The sequence below is a fragment of the Antechinus flavipes genome, chromosome 5 (genome assembly GCF_016432865.1).
Source record: "Antechinus flavipes isolate AdamAnt ecotype Samford, QLD, Australia chromosome 5, AdamAnt_v2, whole genome shotgun sequence".
In the NCBI taxonomy this organism is placed as follows: Eukaryota; Metazoa; Chordata; class Mammalia; order Dasyuromorphia; family Dasyuridae; genus Antechinus; species Antechinus flavipes.
Window position 1 is genome coordinate 192,963,887 of NC_067402.1, and position 15,702 is coordinate 192,979,588.

The 15,702-nt window shown below is 36.0% G+C and overlaps 1 protein-coding gene across 1 annotated transcript in view; it reads right to left on the reverse strand.

Moving 5' to 3' along the window:
- Positions 1-1,547: 1,547 nt before the first annotated feature.
- Positions 1,548-15,702, reverse strand: part of LOC127539320 (probable polypeptide N-acetylgalactosaminyltransferase 8) — a 48,946-nt gene continuing 34,791 nt past the window's right edge. The window contains exons 11-13 of the mRNA XM_051963471.1: positions 14,016-14,167; positions 10,079-10,345; positions 1,548-6,904 (exon numbers count right to left, since the gene is read on the reverse strand). Coding sequence (XP_051819431.1) covers positions 10,270-10,345; positions 14,016-14,167 — 228 coding nt within the window. The 3' untranslated portion in view covers positions 1,548-6,904; positions 10,079-10,269. The remainder of the gene's footprint in view (positions 6,905-10,078; positions 10,346-14,015; positions 14,168-15,702) is intronic.

Consider the following 15,702-nt stretch of genomic DNA (forward strand, 5'->3'; position numbering starts at 1 on the left):
TTCATGCACATATTATAAAATTATAAAATAATTACAAAAACTTTTTTTTCTCTTTCTCAACACCAGCCTTTTTCCACAGCCTCTCTCTCAAAGTGCTAGCCCTCCATTTCTTATAACTTGTGTCCTTTGAAGGAATTACAGGAGGAAAAAAAAGCAAGCTGAGACAGAATGTGTCTTTTTTAACTTCAGGACTCATATGTATAGGAATTAATGCCATCAAGGTACTAAAGGAGGGGGGTAAATTAACCTGAACACCAGGATGGATACTTGTTTTGGAGCAATCCAAGAAAAAGACATCCAGGAGACTAATATGAGAGTGGTTTAAACAACAGACTCTTTTAGCTCTCTGTGTATAAAAGAACTATAGCATTACCAGAGGAAATTGAAATGTAATCCTTCCATAGGCCTGCTGCTCTTGAGCTAGGCTCAGGAGGTAAGTAGTACCAATTGCTGAGGGCAAAGGATTTGGAGAGATGAGAAGAACCTTCTTGGCTTCTGCTTCTAGTGAAGCACAGTGACTATACAAGTAGAGGGACGTTTATAAAAAGACAAATGAACAGCCAACTTATATAAGAGTAGAAATCATCTTTTCAATGTCCCTGACAGGTGATCATCCAGTCCCCCTCTCAAGACTTGAGTAATTGAGAGATCATCATATTCTAACTTAGGGCATTTTATTTTTAAAAAGCTCTAGTTGTTAACATTTTTCTTTATATGGCGCCAAAATACGTTTTTAAAAATAACCGTTCTTTGGTCTAGTTCTGCCTTCTAAGGTCAAGCAATATATCTGCCTTCCACATCATTAAGATGCTTCAAGATAGTTATCATGTAATCCTTTAAGTTTTTTATTCTCTAGAACAAACATACTCACTTCTTTCAGTTAATTCTAGTATGGTATGGTTTCTAAACCTCATATAAATATACACGCCATCCTCTGGAAGTCTTCCAGTTTGTCAATGACCAGCCCTAAGATATGACACTCTGAGATCCAGGAACACTAGGCTTTTTACTGTTCCTTATACAATACACTCTATATCCCTGACTCCAGACATTTTCATTGATTGTGCTTTGCCATGGAATTTCTCCTTCCTCATTTCTTTCTCCTGGCTTCCCTGGCTTTCTAGTTTCAGCTAAAATCCCATCCTTACATGAAGCCTTTCCCCAGTCCATTTAATGTTTGTGGGCCCCTAAGATTACCTCCAGTTTTTTACCCTAATTAGATCTTATTTTTATATAATCATTTGCATGATGACTCTATTAAATTGTAAATTCTTTAAGGGCAAGGTCTAATTTTGGCTTTTCTTTGTAATCCCAGCAGTTATAACAATGCCTGGATCATAGTCAGTGCTTAATAAATATTTGTTGACTAATTCAGAATTGAGTACAGTATTGCTGATGTTCCATGATCAAGGTAAGGTACAACTGAGATTATTACTGAATTATTTAATTTAGCCCAAGATCATATTAGGTATTTGTTCCATTCTCAGAAATTGCCTATACTTCAGAGCCTCACTCAAGGAGCAAGTATCAAGCTTGAAGTCTGTTAGAATTCCTAAGTTCCTTTTTTGTCATGTAAATTGATTTCTGATAATATCTAGCATTGTTGATGGTTTCAGTTTTTATTCTAGTAACTCCAGAACTTAGCAAAGTGTTCAACACATAGTAGTAGATGCTTAGAAAATATTTGTTGATTGGCTAATTCTCATCTTCCTTGTGCTGTACAAACGAATGATCCTTGGAATCCAAGTACAGTTCTTCACATTTTCCTCTATATGTTTCACATCAGGCACCATTATTCTTTTTTTTTTTTTATAATAACTTTTTATTGACAGAATCCATGCCAGGATAATTTTTTACACAATTATCCCTTGCACTCACTTCTGTTCCGATTTTTCCCCTCTCTCCCTCCACCCTCTCCCCTAGATGGCAAGCAGTCCTTTACATGTTAAATAGGTTATAGTATATCCTAGATACAATATATGTGTGCAGAACCAAACAGTTCTCTTGTTGCACAGGGAGAATTGAATTCAGAAGGTATAAATAACCCGAGAAGAAAAACAGAAATGCAAGCAGTTTATATTCATTTTCCAGTGTTCTTTCTTTGAGTGTAGCTGCTTCTGTCCATCCTTGATCAATTGAAACTGAATTAGCTCTCTTTATCGAAGAGATCCACTTCCATCAGAATACATCCTCAAACAGTATCGTTGTTGAGGTATATAATGATCTCCTGGTTCTGCTCATTTCACTTAGCATCAGTTCATGTAAGTCTCGCCAGTCCTCTCTGTATTCATCCTGCTGGTCATTTCTTACAGAACAATAATATTCCATAACATTCATATACCACAATTTACTCAACCATTCTCCAATTGATGGGCATCCATTCATTTTCCAGCTTCTAGCCATTACAAACAGGGCTGCCACAAACATTTTGGCACATACAGGTCCCTTTCCCTTCTTTAGTATCTCTTTGGGGTATAAACACTGGGCACCTTTCTAACCTGTCAAGATATATTCTATCATCCAGAGTGTTATCTATCCTTCCCAGCTATATGCCATCTGCAAATCTGATAAAAATGCTATCTCAGCCATCTCTGTCTCAAATCAAATGATCTGACTTACTTTATTATTTCCTCATGAATCATATTATCTAACCCCTTTATTATGTCTGTGGCCCTCTTCTCTCTGCCCTTTCCAAGTTCCTAAAAATTGTATATGCCTAAAAGTTTTTAAAGTCCTCTATTAAGATGAGTTCCTTCAGTAGCAGGAGTCTGGTGGGTGATAGGGGATAGCCCATTATAGAATTAATAAAGCTTTGAAAATGATATTGAAGATTGGGAGTTGAGGGGGATACCTTTAAAGGATGACTGTATTATCATTATTAACAATAATGGCTATTGTTATACTAAGGAAATTTTTAAAAGGCATATAGTCCATTATTTATCTAACCAGTACCATGACTATATAAGAATAGTAGGAATAGGAATCCAGAGAGATGGCCAACTATCTCTTCCTCCAAGTCCTGTTTTTCAGGGCTTACAGAGCAAGCCTATTAGGCTTCTCAGTCTGATATACAATGCCTCATAAGATCTATCTCCAAATCAGTTACACTTAAGGATTTGAGCTGAATTGGACAGTGAGTGTTAGAAGAATTAAATTAGAGATATACATAGAGATATATGTATATCTCCAAATTTATATTGCTTAAAGAAAATTTTTAAAAGACATCTAGCCTATCTCCTATTTCATTACTGAATAGGTCGTTTAGGATCTATCCTCCATTACTTCAATCCAATTCCACTCTCCCAGTCATCCACTTGTTGAGCATTTCTACTCGGATGTCTCTTGGACATCTCAAATTCAACCTGTTCAAAATAGTACACATTATAGTTTCCTCCCAAACCCACCCTGCTCTAGACTCCCCTAATTCTATTGAGAATACTGCTATCCTTCTAGTCACCTAAGTTTAAAATCTTAGAGTAGCCCTTGACTCTTAAGCCTTCTCTATGACATCACCTGCATGTCTTATTGCCTCTATTTTCTCCCTTCTACAATTCATTATCTACACAGCAGCCAAGATAATATTCCTGAAACCCAGTTTCACACCTGTGTCAACTTCAGTGATTTGATCTCGACTCTAGGATGAAATATAAAATCCTAAGTGTAATATTTAAGATCCTCCAATAAGACTTTTTCTTATATTTCCTATACTCTGTTACAGCTAAACTATCCATTTCTTTTTATAAAACGTTCAACTTCTCATACTTGTGACTAGACTATGACTAGAATAAACTCATTCTTCATTATAATCTCTCAGAATTCAGAACAGAACTCAGAACAGTTCAGTGTCACTTTCTACAGAGCAGATCACCTGGATTGTCAATACTCTGTACCTCTTAAAATTACTCTCTGAGTAAAATGCAAATTGAAACAACTCTGAAGTACCTCATACCTATTAGATTGTCTAATATGACAAAAAATGAAAATGACAAATGTTGGAGGGGATTTGGGGGAAATGGGACATGAATACACTGTTGTTAAAATTGTCAATTGATCCAACTATTCTAGAGAGCAACTATTCAAGGTATTATAAAATTGTACTAAGTCTGTATCCCAAAGAGATTTAAAAAAAGAAAAAGGTCCTATATGTACAAAAATATTTATAGTAGCTCTTTTTGTAACAAAGAATTGCAATTTAGCTTATGCCCATCAACTGGGGAATGACTAGAAAAGTTGTAATATGTGATTGTGATAGAATGCTATTGTGCAATAGGAAATGACGAAAAGAATGCTTTCAGAAAAATCTGGAAAGACTCATGAATTGATACAAAATGAAGAGGGCAGAAGCAGAAAAACATCGTATACAACAATAGCAGTATTATATGATGATCAAATATGAAAGACTTAACTATTCTCAGCAAAATAATAATGTAAGACAATGCCAAAGGATATAAGTTGTAAAATATTTTCCACCTATAGAGAAAATACTGATGGAGTAGTAATGCAGATCAAAGCATACTTTTGTACTGCCTTCATTTTTCTTGTTTTTTTTTTGGTTGTTTGGTCTATGTTTTCTTTTACAATGTAACTAATATGGAAATATTTTGCATGATTACATATGTATATCTATATAAAATTACTTTCTCAAGGAGTGAGAGAATTTAGAATTCAAAATTTTAAAAACAAATGTTAAAAATTGTTTTTACATGTAATTGGAATAATATATATATTTTAATTATTTTCCATTTGTACATACTTCAAATTTATTTTTCATTAGACACATTTTAAAATCCCTCTCTTTCATACCTTCCACTTAACCCATATCCTGGACAAAGTGAATGAATATCATTTACAAGGTCCCTCCTCCACAGATGGTGCTTAATCGTTCAATAAGCAAGATGGAGAACAGCATTTGTTAAGCATCTACTACTATGTGCCAAGCACTGTGCTAAGCCCTTTCAGAGAAGGGCTTTATAGAATGATAAGCTTAGCCATGGGGTGGGATGTCATAGCCCACAGACTCTGGGACTCTTCCAGTGCGCTGCCCTGAGCAGGAGAAGGCAAGGGCTTTACCCTATCTTGGGGTCTTTTCAGCTTCCCCAATACTAGAACCAATACTAGGAAGGGGAAGTAAGATCTTCTGCCCTCTTGCTCCCACTTCTCCAGAAATCTGGGCTTGTATGCTATTCCTTGAATTAGAAGAACTGCTCAGAAGGGTCTTAAAGCTTGGAGCAAAGACTACGTGAAGCTTCTGAAGCACTCACAGCATGTCCCCATGTAGCATTATATAGGCTGGCTTTCTCTTCTCATGTGTCCCCCCCACTCCCATGTAATAGTGGGGCCTCTGACTGATCTCTCAAACATCTTTCTGCAAAGAGTGAATTAGAGCTGAAGGAGCAGGAGTCCAATGACTACTGCCCATGTGTCCTGGTGGGGAATGTGGTGTGACCCTAGAAGGCCTTCCAAAGGAACCTGAGGGCTCCAGGAATAGCTAAAAGCAGGACCTCAAGAAGCAGTAGGAAAATCCTGATGATCTAAATAACTGGTTTACTGAGAGAATGAATGTTTGAAGGCAGGGCACTAGGCTCCTTAAGGGATAGATAGGGAAAGGCAGACGAGAGTACCAAAAAATGTAGTTCCAGATATTCCATTTAACAGGCACAAGGATTGCTTTTTGGGAACTCACTTGAGATTAGTTCATGGCTCCTTCAGAGCAGTTCTAATTTTAGTCAGGCTTGTCCCAGCTCTACATTGAAATGTAATCCTTGAAAGCACCAAGGAGGTGGTAAGTGGTCCAAGGCCTGGTGTCTGGAAATGCTAAGTTCAAATCCACTTCAAACACTTACTAGCTCTGTGGCCATGGACAAATCACTTTACCTCTACCTACCTCTGTTTTCTCAACTATAAAATGGGGATAATAATAGCATCTCTCTCCCAGAGTTATTGTGAGAATTGGATGAGATAAAGTTTGTAAAGTGCTTGTTGTGGTGCCTGGCCTATTAAAAATCCACTAATCTTTAATAAAAGCTTGTTTCCTTCCTTCCTTACAAGCAGAGATTTTTTCCATTTTGATATCTGCAGACACTTAAGGATTTGAGCTGAATTGGACAGTGAGTGTTAGAAGAACTAAATTAGACTGTGCGCTAAGAAAACAGTTCTCCATGGTCCTTTACAATTCTCATGTACCTGCATAGCAGCTGAACATGACAAATTAAATCAGTGTTCTCTGTCTAGATTGACTTTTCATTTGTCTCTCATTGCCAAACTACCTCCCAAATAACATGTATCATATTATTATAATTTCAACAAAATATATTTATATAATTTATAAATTTTTTTTATAAAATCAATGCTAAAAAAAAAAATCTCTATAATTCCCATTCCACCTTCCACAAAAGTCTATCATGGATATTTTAAGAAATATTCTCTTCAAATCCTTAAACTATTTTTTTCTATTATGATTCATTTAAGTCTGAAAGTCTCCAACAATATTTTACTGTCTATATCTTCTTATCTTTGTTTAGTTTTTAAGTACTTAGCTTCCATGCAATTAGGCATATATTTATTTTTTTCATTTTTTATTTATTTCATTAATCTGTGGTACCTTTAAGAATAAAATGGTGTCCCTAATTGTTTCTCTTAACCATATTTATTTTTATTATTGCATTCTCTTGTATTCATGGTTGCCAATCTTGCTTTTAAAGATTCATTTGAAGCAAATTAAATCCTATTAGAACTTCTTATTTTAACTTATGTAATTCGTTAAAGTTTAAGAATATTTTACATAAACAACAAATACTTGGAATCTTTCTTCTGTTTCATTTTTCTTTTTCCATTTTACAAGCACAATGATTGTCATTTATCTTTCTTTCATCAAAGTGTCACATTTCTTCTGTCTTTTCTCCACCTATACAATTTAGAAGAAAAGAAAAAGGAGACAAAAAGGGGAAAGAAATCAGCATTTGCTAGTTGTTTTATTGCTTGGAACAATTATCATACCAAAACCAAAATTATTGTTTTTCCCCTTATCTTTTTCTTTCTTTTATAATGAGCCCTCCATATATATTATATGTTTTATTTAAACCTCTGTCCTCCTTTCCCTTCACAGTCCAGTCCTATTTACCTTATTGTATGTATTTCCAATACCCTACTTTTTTCCTATTCTTTATTTGTACAGTGAAGAATGAAATTCATGAAATCTCTATTCATTCTATCCCCAGCTTCAGTGTTTCATTTTCTTCTATGGTGAATGAATTTCAAGAAATAGTTTAAGTTTCTCTTTCTTTTTCCCTACTCTTATCTCTTTTTCTTTTCAGATATTCTATCTATGGCCATTGCAGAACCCTTCTCTTTTCTGGAGTCTGACCCTGAGAGCCCATTAACTGACTGAATCATTTCATTCTGATATGAGAAGTTTTCCTTGCTTATTTATTTTCTTAATTTTTTCCACCGACTTTCCCCCCCCATCTGTGTAATCTTCACTTAGTTGGAGACTTTTGGTTCAATCACTTCTTAGGAGTTCAGGATCCCCATGTGAAGATCACCATTCACTTTTTATTATTATTAGGAGACACCATGTTTTTCAGACCCAGCAAGCAAGCTGTGTCCTGGCTTTGGCATAACAACAATCCTTTGCCCTCACTGTCTGAATTAATTCTGCTACAGCAGAATCACAGAATTGTTTTACACCAGGCCTAGGTGGCTTTTGAGCTTGGACAAGCTCCTGCAGGACCATGATTTGGTCATGAAGCCCTGCCATGAATCTAACTTGTCTGTTGCTGTTATCTCCTCATTGTCATGGCTGTAACTCACTGTGTGTTTCTCTTATTACTGTATGCATCGAGGCATAGCCCCATTACAGGACGTCTCCTTGGTACTAGGACAGACCTGGTACCTGTGTCCAGTTTCCTTCCTTCACTGAAATAAAGAAAGGTATTTGCTTATAACCAGTTTGCTCTTTGGTTTTATTTTTATTTTCAGAGTTAACCGTGACTGTACAGTTGTTGTTCTTTGGTCAGTTATTTCATTTGTCAGAGCTAGTAGTTGGGGTCTTACTTCTGTAAGCTCTTTCACATTTTCAGAATCATTAACGGTTGTATAACCTCTGTGGCAATTTGGTCATTTATTTTCAGACTGTGACAGAAGTAACTCTGCTACAGTTGGTTAAAATAAAACTGCTCAATGGTATTCTGGTAAATGTTTAATAACCAACTTCCTTGCCACCATCTACACACCCACCCCAAAAGTAAGTACAACACACTTGAAATCAGTATCAACTTTTTCTTCACTTTATCACTTTAAGTCTAGACAATGAATAAAACAATAAATCAAGAATTATTGCTGATTTCCAAGGTGTAAATTTAAACATTAGGGAACAGGTTCAACACACGCTGGGACTACCCTATTTGCTGTAGTTTCCAAATTTCTTTCAACTCTGTAGCTACTAGAGACACTGAAATATAGAAAGAGCAGGAAGTGGGAACTTGATAGTAGTTACTGCCAGTAGTCCTTGCTTCAGTATAGGAGAATTGATCAAGGGTTTGATAACAGTCACTTTGAACCCTTAGTGGGAGGTCTGAAGTTGGGGCAGGAGCCAGCACAATAGGAAATACAAATTTTTGTCAGTCAATGAGTCCACAAACATTTTAAAGCACCTAATGTGTGCCAGGCATGCTGCTAAGTTCTGAGGATATAAATAGCTGAAAATAGCATGGAAAGACAGATTCTGTCCTAAAGGAGCTTACAATCTAATGAGGAAAACAACCAATAAAAAGGAAATTAAAAAGGAGAGAAAAAAGTATGTTATGAGGGGAGCATTATGGACAAATTCAAAGAAGTACAGTGTGGTATTTATAGAGAGCTTTATAGTTTATGTATCTCATCTCAGTTGAGTCTCACAAGAAATCTATGAAATAGGTAGTATATGTGGTTTTTATCCCTGTTTTATACATCATGATATTAAACCACAAAGGTTTAAATGACATATGTAAAGTTTTGTTGTTCAGTTGTTTTTCAGTTATTTCCAACTTTTTGTGGCATCATTTGGGATTTTCTTGGCAAAGATACTGGGTGGTTTGCTATTTCCTTCTCCAGCTCATTTTTTACAAATGAGGAAACTGAGGCAAACTGGGCTAAATGACCTGCCCAGAGTCAGATAGCTAGCAAGTGTCTGAGGCTGAGTTTGAACTCAGGAAGATGAGCCTTCCTAAATCCAGATCTGGCTTTGTATATACTGCACTACCTAGCTGCTCCCAAAAGTATCAATTCTTTTATATCTAGAGCAAGTGGGATAGGTTGCTGAGGGTGAGGGGTCACCAGAAGTTAGTCAATTGACCCAAAAATCACCTAGTAAAGACAAATTAATCCCCAATATAGTTGAAGGGCATCAGCTTCATACTAAACATTACTGGGATGGAAAATAGGTATTTTTGTTCAGTCATTATTTAGCTGGGGCCAACTCTCTGTGACCCTAATTGGGCTTTTCTTGGCAAAGATACTGGAGTGGTTTGCTATTTTCTTCTCCAGCTCCTTTGACAGTATTAAGGCAGACAGAATTAAGTGACTTACCCAAGGTCACACAACTTTAAAGTGTCCGAGACCAGATGTGAATTCAGGTCTTCCTGACTAGAGGTTCTATCCACCTAGATGCCCCCATGTATAAAATTACATGACTTGAAAGTGTAGGAGGAAAGAATTAAATCCAGATCTGATTATAAATCTAGTACTCATTTCAGTTCATAATACTGTCTCTATATTCAGGGTTATAGCATTTAGATCTTAATTATTCTGCCTTGATTACTTTTCTTTGCCTACCTAAACTTTCAGTCAATCTTCCTTAAGGACAAGGACAATCATACTGTCATTTAAATCTTTTATATTCCCCACAATATCCAGTTGGGTGGACATTGTACCCTAAAATTTCCAAAATCTACTTGTTAATTCATTGATGGGGTTTGAGTGACTTTGTGCAGATGATCATATCTGTGTATTTATGTACCTATATGTATGTAATCCTCTTCCATTTTATGAACTAGTACTTTTCTTAGGCAATATCAAATCCCAGAAATTGGATATTACTCACCTTATAAGGAAAAAGGAGTGTAACCTGGAAAGAATCCTGCAGGATCTTGAAGTTAGAAAGAGAGCTAACAAACTAAATCCTATAAAAAAGCTTGACCTGGTCTCTGTAGATATGTTCCCATTCTACAGAATTAGGGGACACCCATTTTTGCAAGAATATAAAATAAAAACTTTCCTGCATTCATCAATGAGTCAGTGAAGTTCTTGGTAAGATATTTTGCTTTTTCCAGTGGAGTAGGTCAGAAAATTCCAGGCTCTCAAGTTTTCCCTACAAATAAGAAAAAACAGCACTAGGGGGAGAGGTAAATCAAACAAGAATTGGGACAGAACAATGATCCTCCTAGGACAACCAGAGAAGATTCAAAGAAAGATGCCAGGAAGGAGATTGGTGTGCGTGAAGAGTAAACAACTCTGGGCTTGTTCTGCAAAAATAAACAAGTGGACAGCCTTGGGCTAGCTGGGTTGGGAGGTATGTGGGCCAAGTTATAGGAATTTTCATCTCTCAGACAATGTGGGGAGTCTGGCATTTGAGTTGGGGAAGATTGAAAGAACCTGTGCCTGAAGAATGCCAGGCCCAGCTGTGCTAGCTGAGACCTAATCCTGGGTGAAAAGGAACCAGTATACACCTGGTGAATGCAGAAGTAGTGGGGCAGAGATGCTGTTGTCTGGGGTCACTCACAGGAGGGTAGATTTCTTGGTTTTGAGTGTCAGACTAGAAGAGAAAACTAAAGGAAGACCCGAGACCAGAGATACCATACCACATACCCCAGGACTAGAGGGTATCTGCTGTAAGTTAAAAAAAAGTCAAAAAAGAAAGAATCCAACATTATAAAGTCACTATAGAAATAGGGAAGACCAGGGTCCATCTTCAGAAGAGGATATAGAAGTAAAAAATGCTTCTTCTGCCCCAAAGAGTAATGCTAAATGGTCACCTGCCCAAAAAACCCACAGAAGAACTAAAAAAACAAAAAAAGACTTTAAATATTAAATGAGAGACATTGAAGTAAAACAAAAAAAAATAACAACAATCCAAGAAAAACAATATTATGTGGTAGGAGGGAATATAATGTGATTGTTAAAAGTAAAACCATGTAAGAAAAGATAAAAAGAGTAATTGTGTTATATAAATGTTATGTAAATTTATATATATATGTATATATCATGTTATATAGAAGAGGAAGAACTGATACACAGGAATTTGGGGGAGAAGAGCTGTTCTGGAATCCTATTCTTATCCAGAATGGGTTAAAGAGGAAACAATTATATATGTGTGTGTGTATGTATATATAAATATATCAAATGTTTAATTGTAGCTTTTTTTGTTGGGGAAGAAAGGAGAAAAAAGAATAAAGTAAAAAATACACAACAGAGAACAAAAGAAAACCTACAAGAAAAAAAAAAGAAAAGATGGATAGCTCTGAACACAATGCATAGCATTTATTATATAGGCTTTCTTGAAATGAAAATTTATTATTTTATATTTTGAATTTTTTCTTATGTTCTGCTATGCACATATCAATGATTTTTTTCTTTTTCTATTTAAAATTTAAATTATACATGCACACATATATATGTCTGGTATTCAACTCACCTAATAAATCTCAGAGATCTCTCAAGGTACAAGGAGAAAGTTTATTTGATTCTCATAAAAAGTGGGCAATCACTCTCACCATTTGGAAAGGTGAAAGTGAGGGCTCTGAGCACAGACAGAAGGGGCACTATATAATTTCCCTTATGCAATATTGACCTTCCCCACTGGCTCATCCTCATTGACTGAGAATGTGACTTTACATTCTAAATCGAAAACTACAGCAAATGGGGAAACAACACATAGATTCAAATTTAAACAAAGACATTCCTTTTACTGACTCTGAGACATTGCTTTCAAGATATGAGATATAAGGATTGAGTCAGTCCGCTCCATACTCTCCCAGACCTGCTCCCCATATCCTTGGAATTATTTGCCAATGAGAAAAGGCAGGGAAAAATGGGAACCTGATCCCATAGCTTAGTTAATTTATAATTTGCCTTTTGAAGAAATATCAAATTTTCCATTTGTGTGTGTGTGTGTGTGTGTGTGTGTGTGTGTTTATGTGTGTATTTAAAGAGGGAGAGAGAAAGAAACATAGACCTTATCATTTGGAAGGTTAGGAGGAGCCCATCCCTTAGAATGTCCCACAAGGAGCCTGATGTGCAGAACTTGAAAGAAGATAATGATAAAAAAAAAAAGCTAATATAATTTGCATTCTTTATATGAAGAAACATCAAAAAAGGAAACTGCTCCCAGACTACATAGATTTTCTGACCTCACTATATAACTGAGCTATATCTTCTAAACTCTTTCAATAGAAGTTAAGAAACATTACCTGAAAGTTTAATGTGAGAAACTGAACTGGATTATTCTGTGACCAGAAAGGAGATATCTATGATATTCTATTGCCTTTGAGTATTTCTATACCTTAATAACTGTAATCTGGCTGACGCTTGGTATTTCAGAACACCAAAGTGCTCTGAAGACTGATTCCAAAAGCTTCCTTCCCAAGCCCCTCACCTTTAGTAAATCCTTGTTTTTGTGGTATTACAGAAGCTTTCATCTCTTCCAAGGAGATAGCAAGTCTGAAGTTTTGATCCCCTAGCAAGTATTACAATATACAGATGGCTTCCATAAAATAATTACTATTCCTTAATTGTCAGAGAAGAACTGTGATTAGTCCCACGTGGGTGCTAGCATGATATCTTGGATATAACAATCATGTTGTCCCCACCCCGTCTACCATTTAAACAACTGCATTGTTTCCCTCACCTATGCAATTCTATACTTCCCAAAACTTTATAAAGACTGGGAAGTTCTACCTCAGGATCTTTGGTCATTTGGAGAGTCTTTTGACCAAATTTATTGATTATTGCTAGCTTAACTAATAAATTGACCTTGCTTGGACCATTATTTGTTAATTTTCAAATCTAACACTAGGTATAGGGATACAGTTATACAAAACCAGCCTTCTATCCCTTTTTTTTTACTCTCTTGGCTTTCTCTCATATCCTCAGCCTCAAATTTTCCCCAATAAGCCCATATATACCCATCCAGAAAATGCTATTTCAGAGAGATTAGCCAGTGGTGTGCTGTAGCCAGCTCATTCAGGTCACTGAGAACTGATTGTTAAATTTTCAATGTGAAGATTTACATCTGATATTGACATATGTTACAAATCATGGTTTGATTTATTGTTTATTGATTGTCTAGACTTAAGGAAAGTGATAAAGAAAATGTTAATAATGAATGTTAGACTTAAACGTGTATCATGAGTACATTTTTAGGAGATTTAGTTGTTAAGACATTTACTAGCAGATCTCTACCTGGAATGTTGCTGTTTGTATGACTTGTTTTGTTTTGTTTTTAGTAGGGAGAAAAGGAAACAAATAGTGACAGTTTTTCTTTTTTCCCTACCCTTCCAGTCCTTCCTATGTCCAAAGATATTTCTAAAGAGAAATATCTCTTTAGAATGTAAAGGCATTCACAGCTCATTTCTCCCTGTCCCTCTTTCCCTCTGTCTGTCAGTCTGTCTGCTGTCTCTCCCTCTCTGTGTCTCCCTCCTTCCCTTTTTCTCTTAGCATTGTGATGTAACAGAAAAAATGTTGAATTTAGCATCAGAGGACCCAGGCTCATCCTGGTCTGTCACTCCCATGTTCCTTTTAGTCTCTGAGCTTCAATTTCTTTATTTATAAAGTGAGAGGATTGAACTAGATGATTCTTTGATATTATCATAGGGAATTTATGATATTATCCCATTACTTGTATATGGGGAAATTGTCACTACATATAAATCACAATGTGCTCTCTACTTTGAGTAGAGGGAAAATTGCAAGTTGTCTCTAATTGAAAAAGAATGTTCCCAGATCTCAGCTTCCTGGTTCAAGTTGCTTGAATGACTCAGTACCTACTGACAGCTCCTGAAATCATCCCTTCTCTGACAGTATGTTGGATAGTCCATATTTGGCCAGTGCACTCCCGGAGGACAAGGATATAAAAACTTGACTGGTTCTTGATCTCCAGGCACCTCTTGGTGGTCCGATTGATGACAGCTGCCCCCTTGATGGGAAAAGAGGAGACAGTAGGACTGAATTGCCCTATTAACCCACTTTTTCCATATCCCTATCTATACTACTCTCCTCTGGTTTCTTCTGCTGCAAGTTTAAAGAAGATGCCCAAATTACCAAAGTTCTCAACATCAGATTAAAATTAAGGATATTGAACGAGGTTGTAAAATACATTGGTGGTAAAGGGATCATAAGCTATGTCTTCAAAGTGGGGGACTGAGACTCTGGAGGGAAGTAGTATGATCTCAAAGAATCTGTTAAGAACCAGTTGGAGGGAGGGAAGATGGGTTGCATAGCACTCTCCCAGAAGCAATCATTCACATGTACCTTCCTCCCTCATCACCCAGCATTCTTCCACCCCACCACAGCTTTACAGCACCTAATGCTTTGTTTTTTTATATCACTGGTTATAATCCAACAACAGATAACAGCTGTATTATTGGGAAAATGTGTTACCCTAACCCTACTCACTTCCCAAATCACGTCCCCCAAAGGAGCCCTTTGTACTCCTAAGTCAGTGACTGATGAACAAGAATCTCACTCCATCTCTTTTCATTTTGGGTGGGGCAGAGTGAATCTAACAGAAGAAGCAGAGATGGATATATTATGACCAGTATCTGGATCACATTTTAATTAAGTTTTCCTCCGACTCTTCCAGATCTTATTTAGTTCTAATGATACCACTAGGATATCAGTCACCTGGGTTTACAACCCCAGTATCTCATTCAATTCCCTAACTTTTATTCACCTTACATGTCCAAGCAGTTGACAAATCTTGAACCTTTCCATCTCTACAATATTTCTGTCTTCTCTGTACTCACACAGACAACAACACAGTTCAGGTTCTCATTATCTCCCTCTTGATCTATTGCAATAACCTTCTAACTGGTCTCCCTGCTTCATTTTTCCCTACTCTCATTCTTCTAAAGGTACTAAAGGACACCTAAAAGACAAGCCTGACTATATCATGGTCATAATGAATAAAAATCTAGTGGTTCCTATTGCCTCTAAGATACAATATAAATTTTTCTATTTCACATTTAAAGTCCTTTACCAACCTACACTCAAACAATTTTTCCTGCTTTATTATGCTTTACTTCCCTTTCTATCCTCTGTTATGTTTTTCATATTCATTTGAAAACAAGACTAAAATATCCAAATATGAACAGTAAATTAAATTGTGATACCATTCATTAAATAGAATCAATTAAATAAAGAATGGATTTCAACTGAAAACTTGCTAAGTTGAAACTAGAGACAATTCAATATGTATCCTATGTATAGACTATTCTATTATCCCTAGGATATTTCTTTTAAAATGAAGCATATTGAATCATACTGTTCTCACTGAAAAAACTGTTTAAGATATTTAGCGAGTCAATTTTTTTTACCATTTAAATTAAAAAATTAAGATATTGTTTATGTCTTTATCTCATTCTTTTTAATTTTTATTTTTGTATTTGTTTTATTCTGTACAAAACATACTGATACTGTAGTACATGTATACAACTTATATATGTACACATA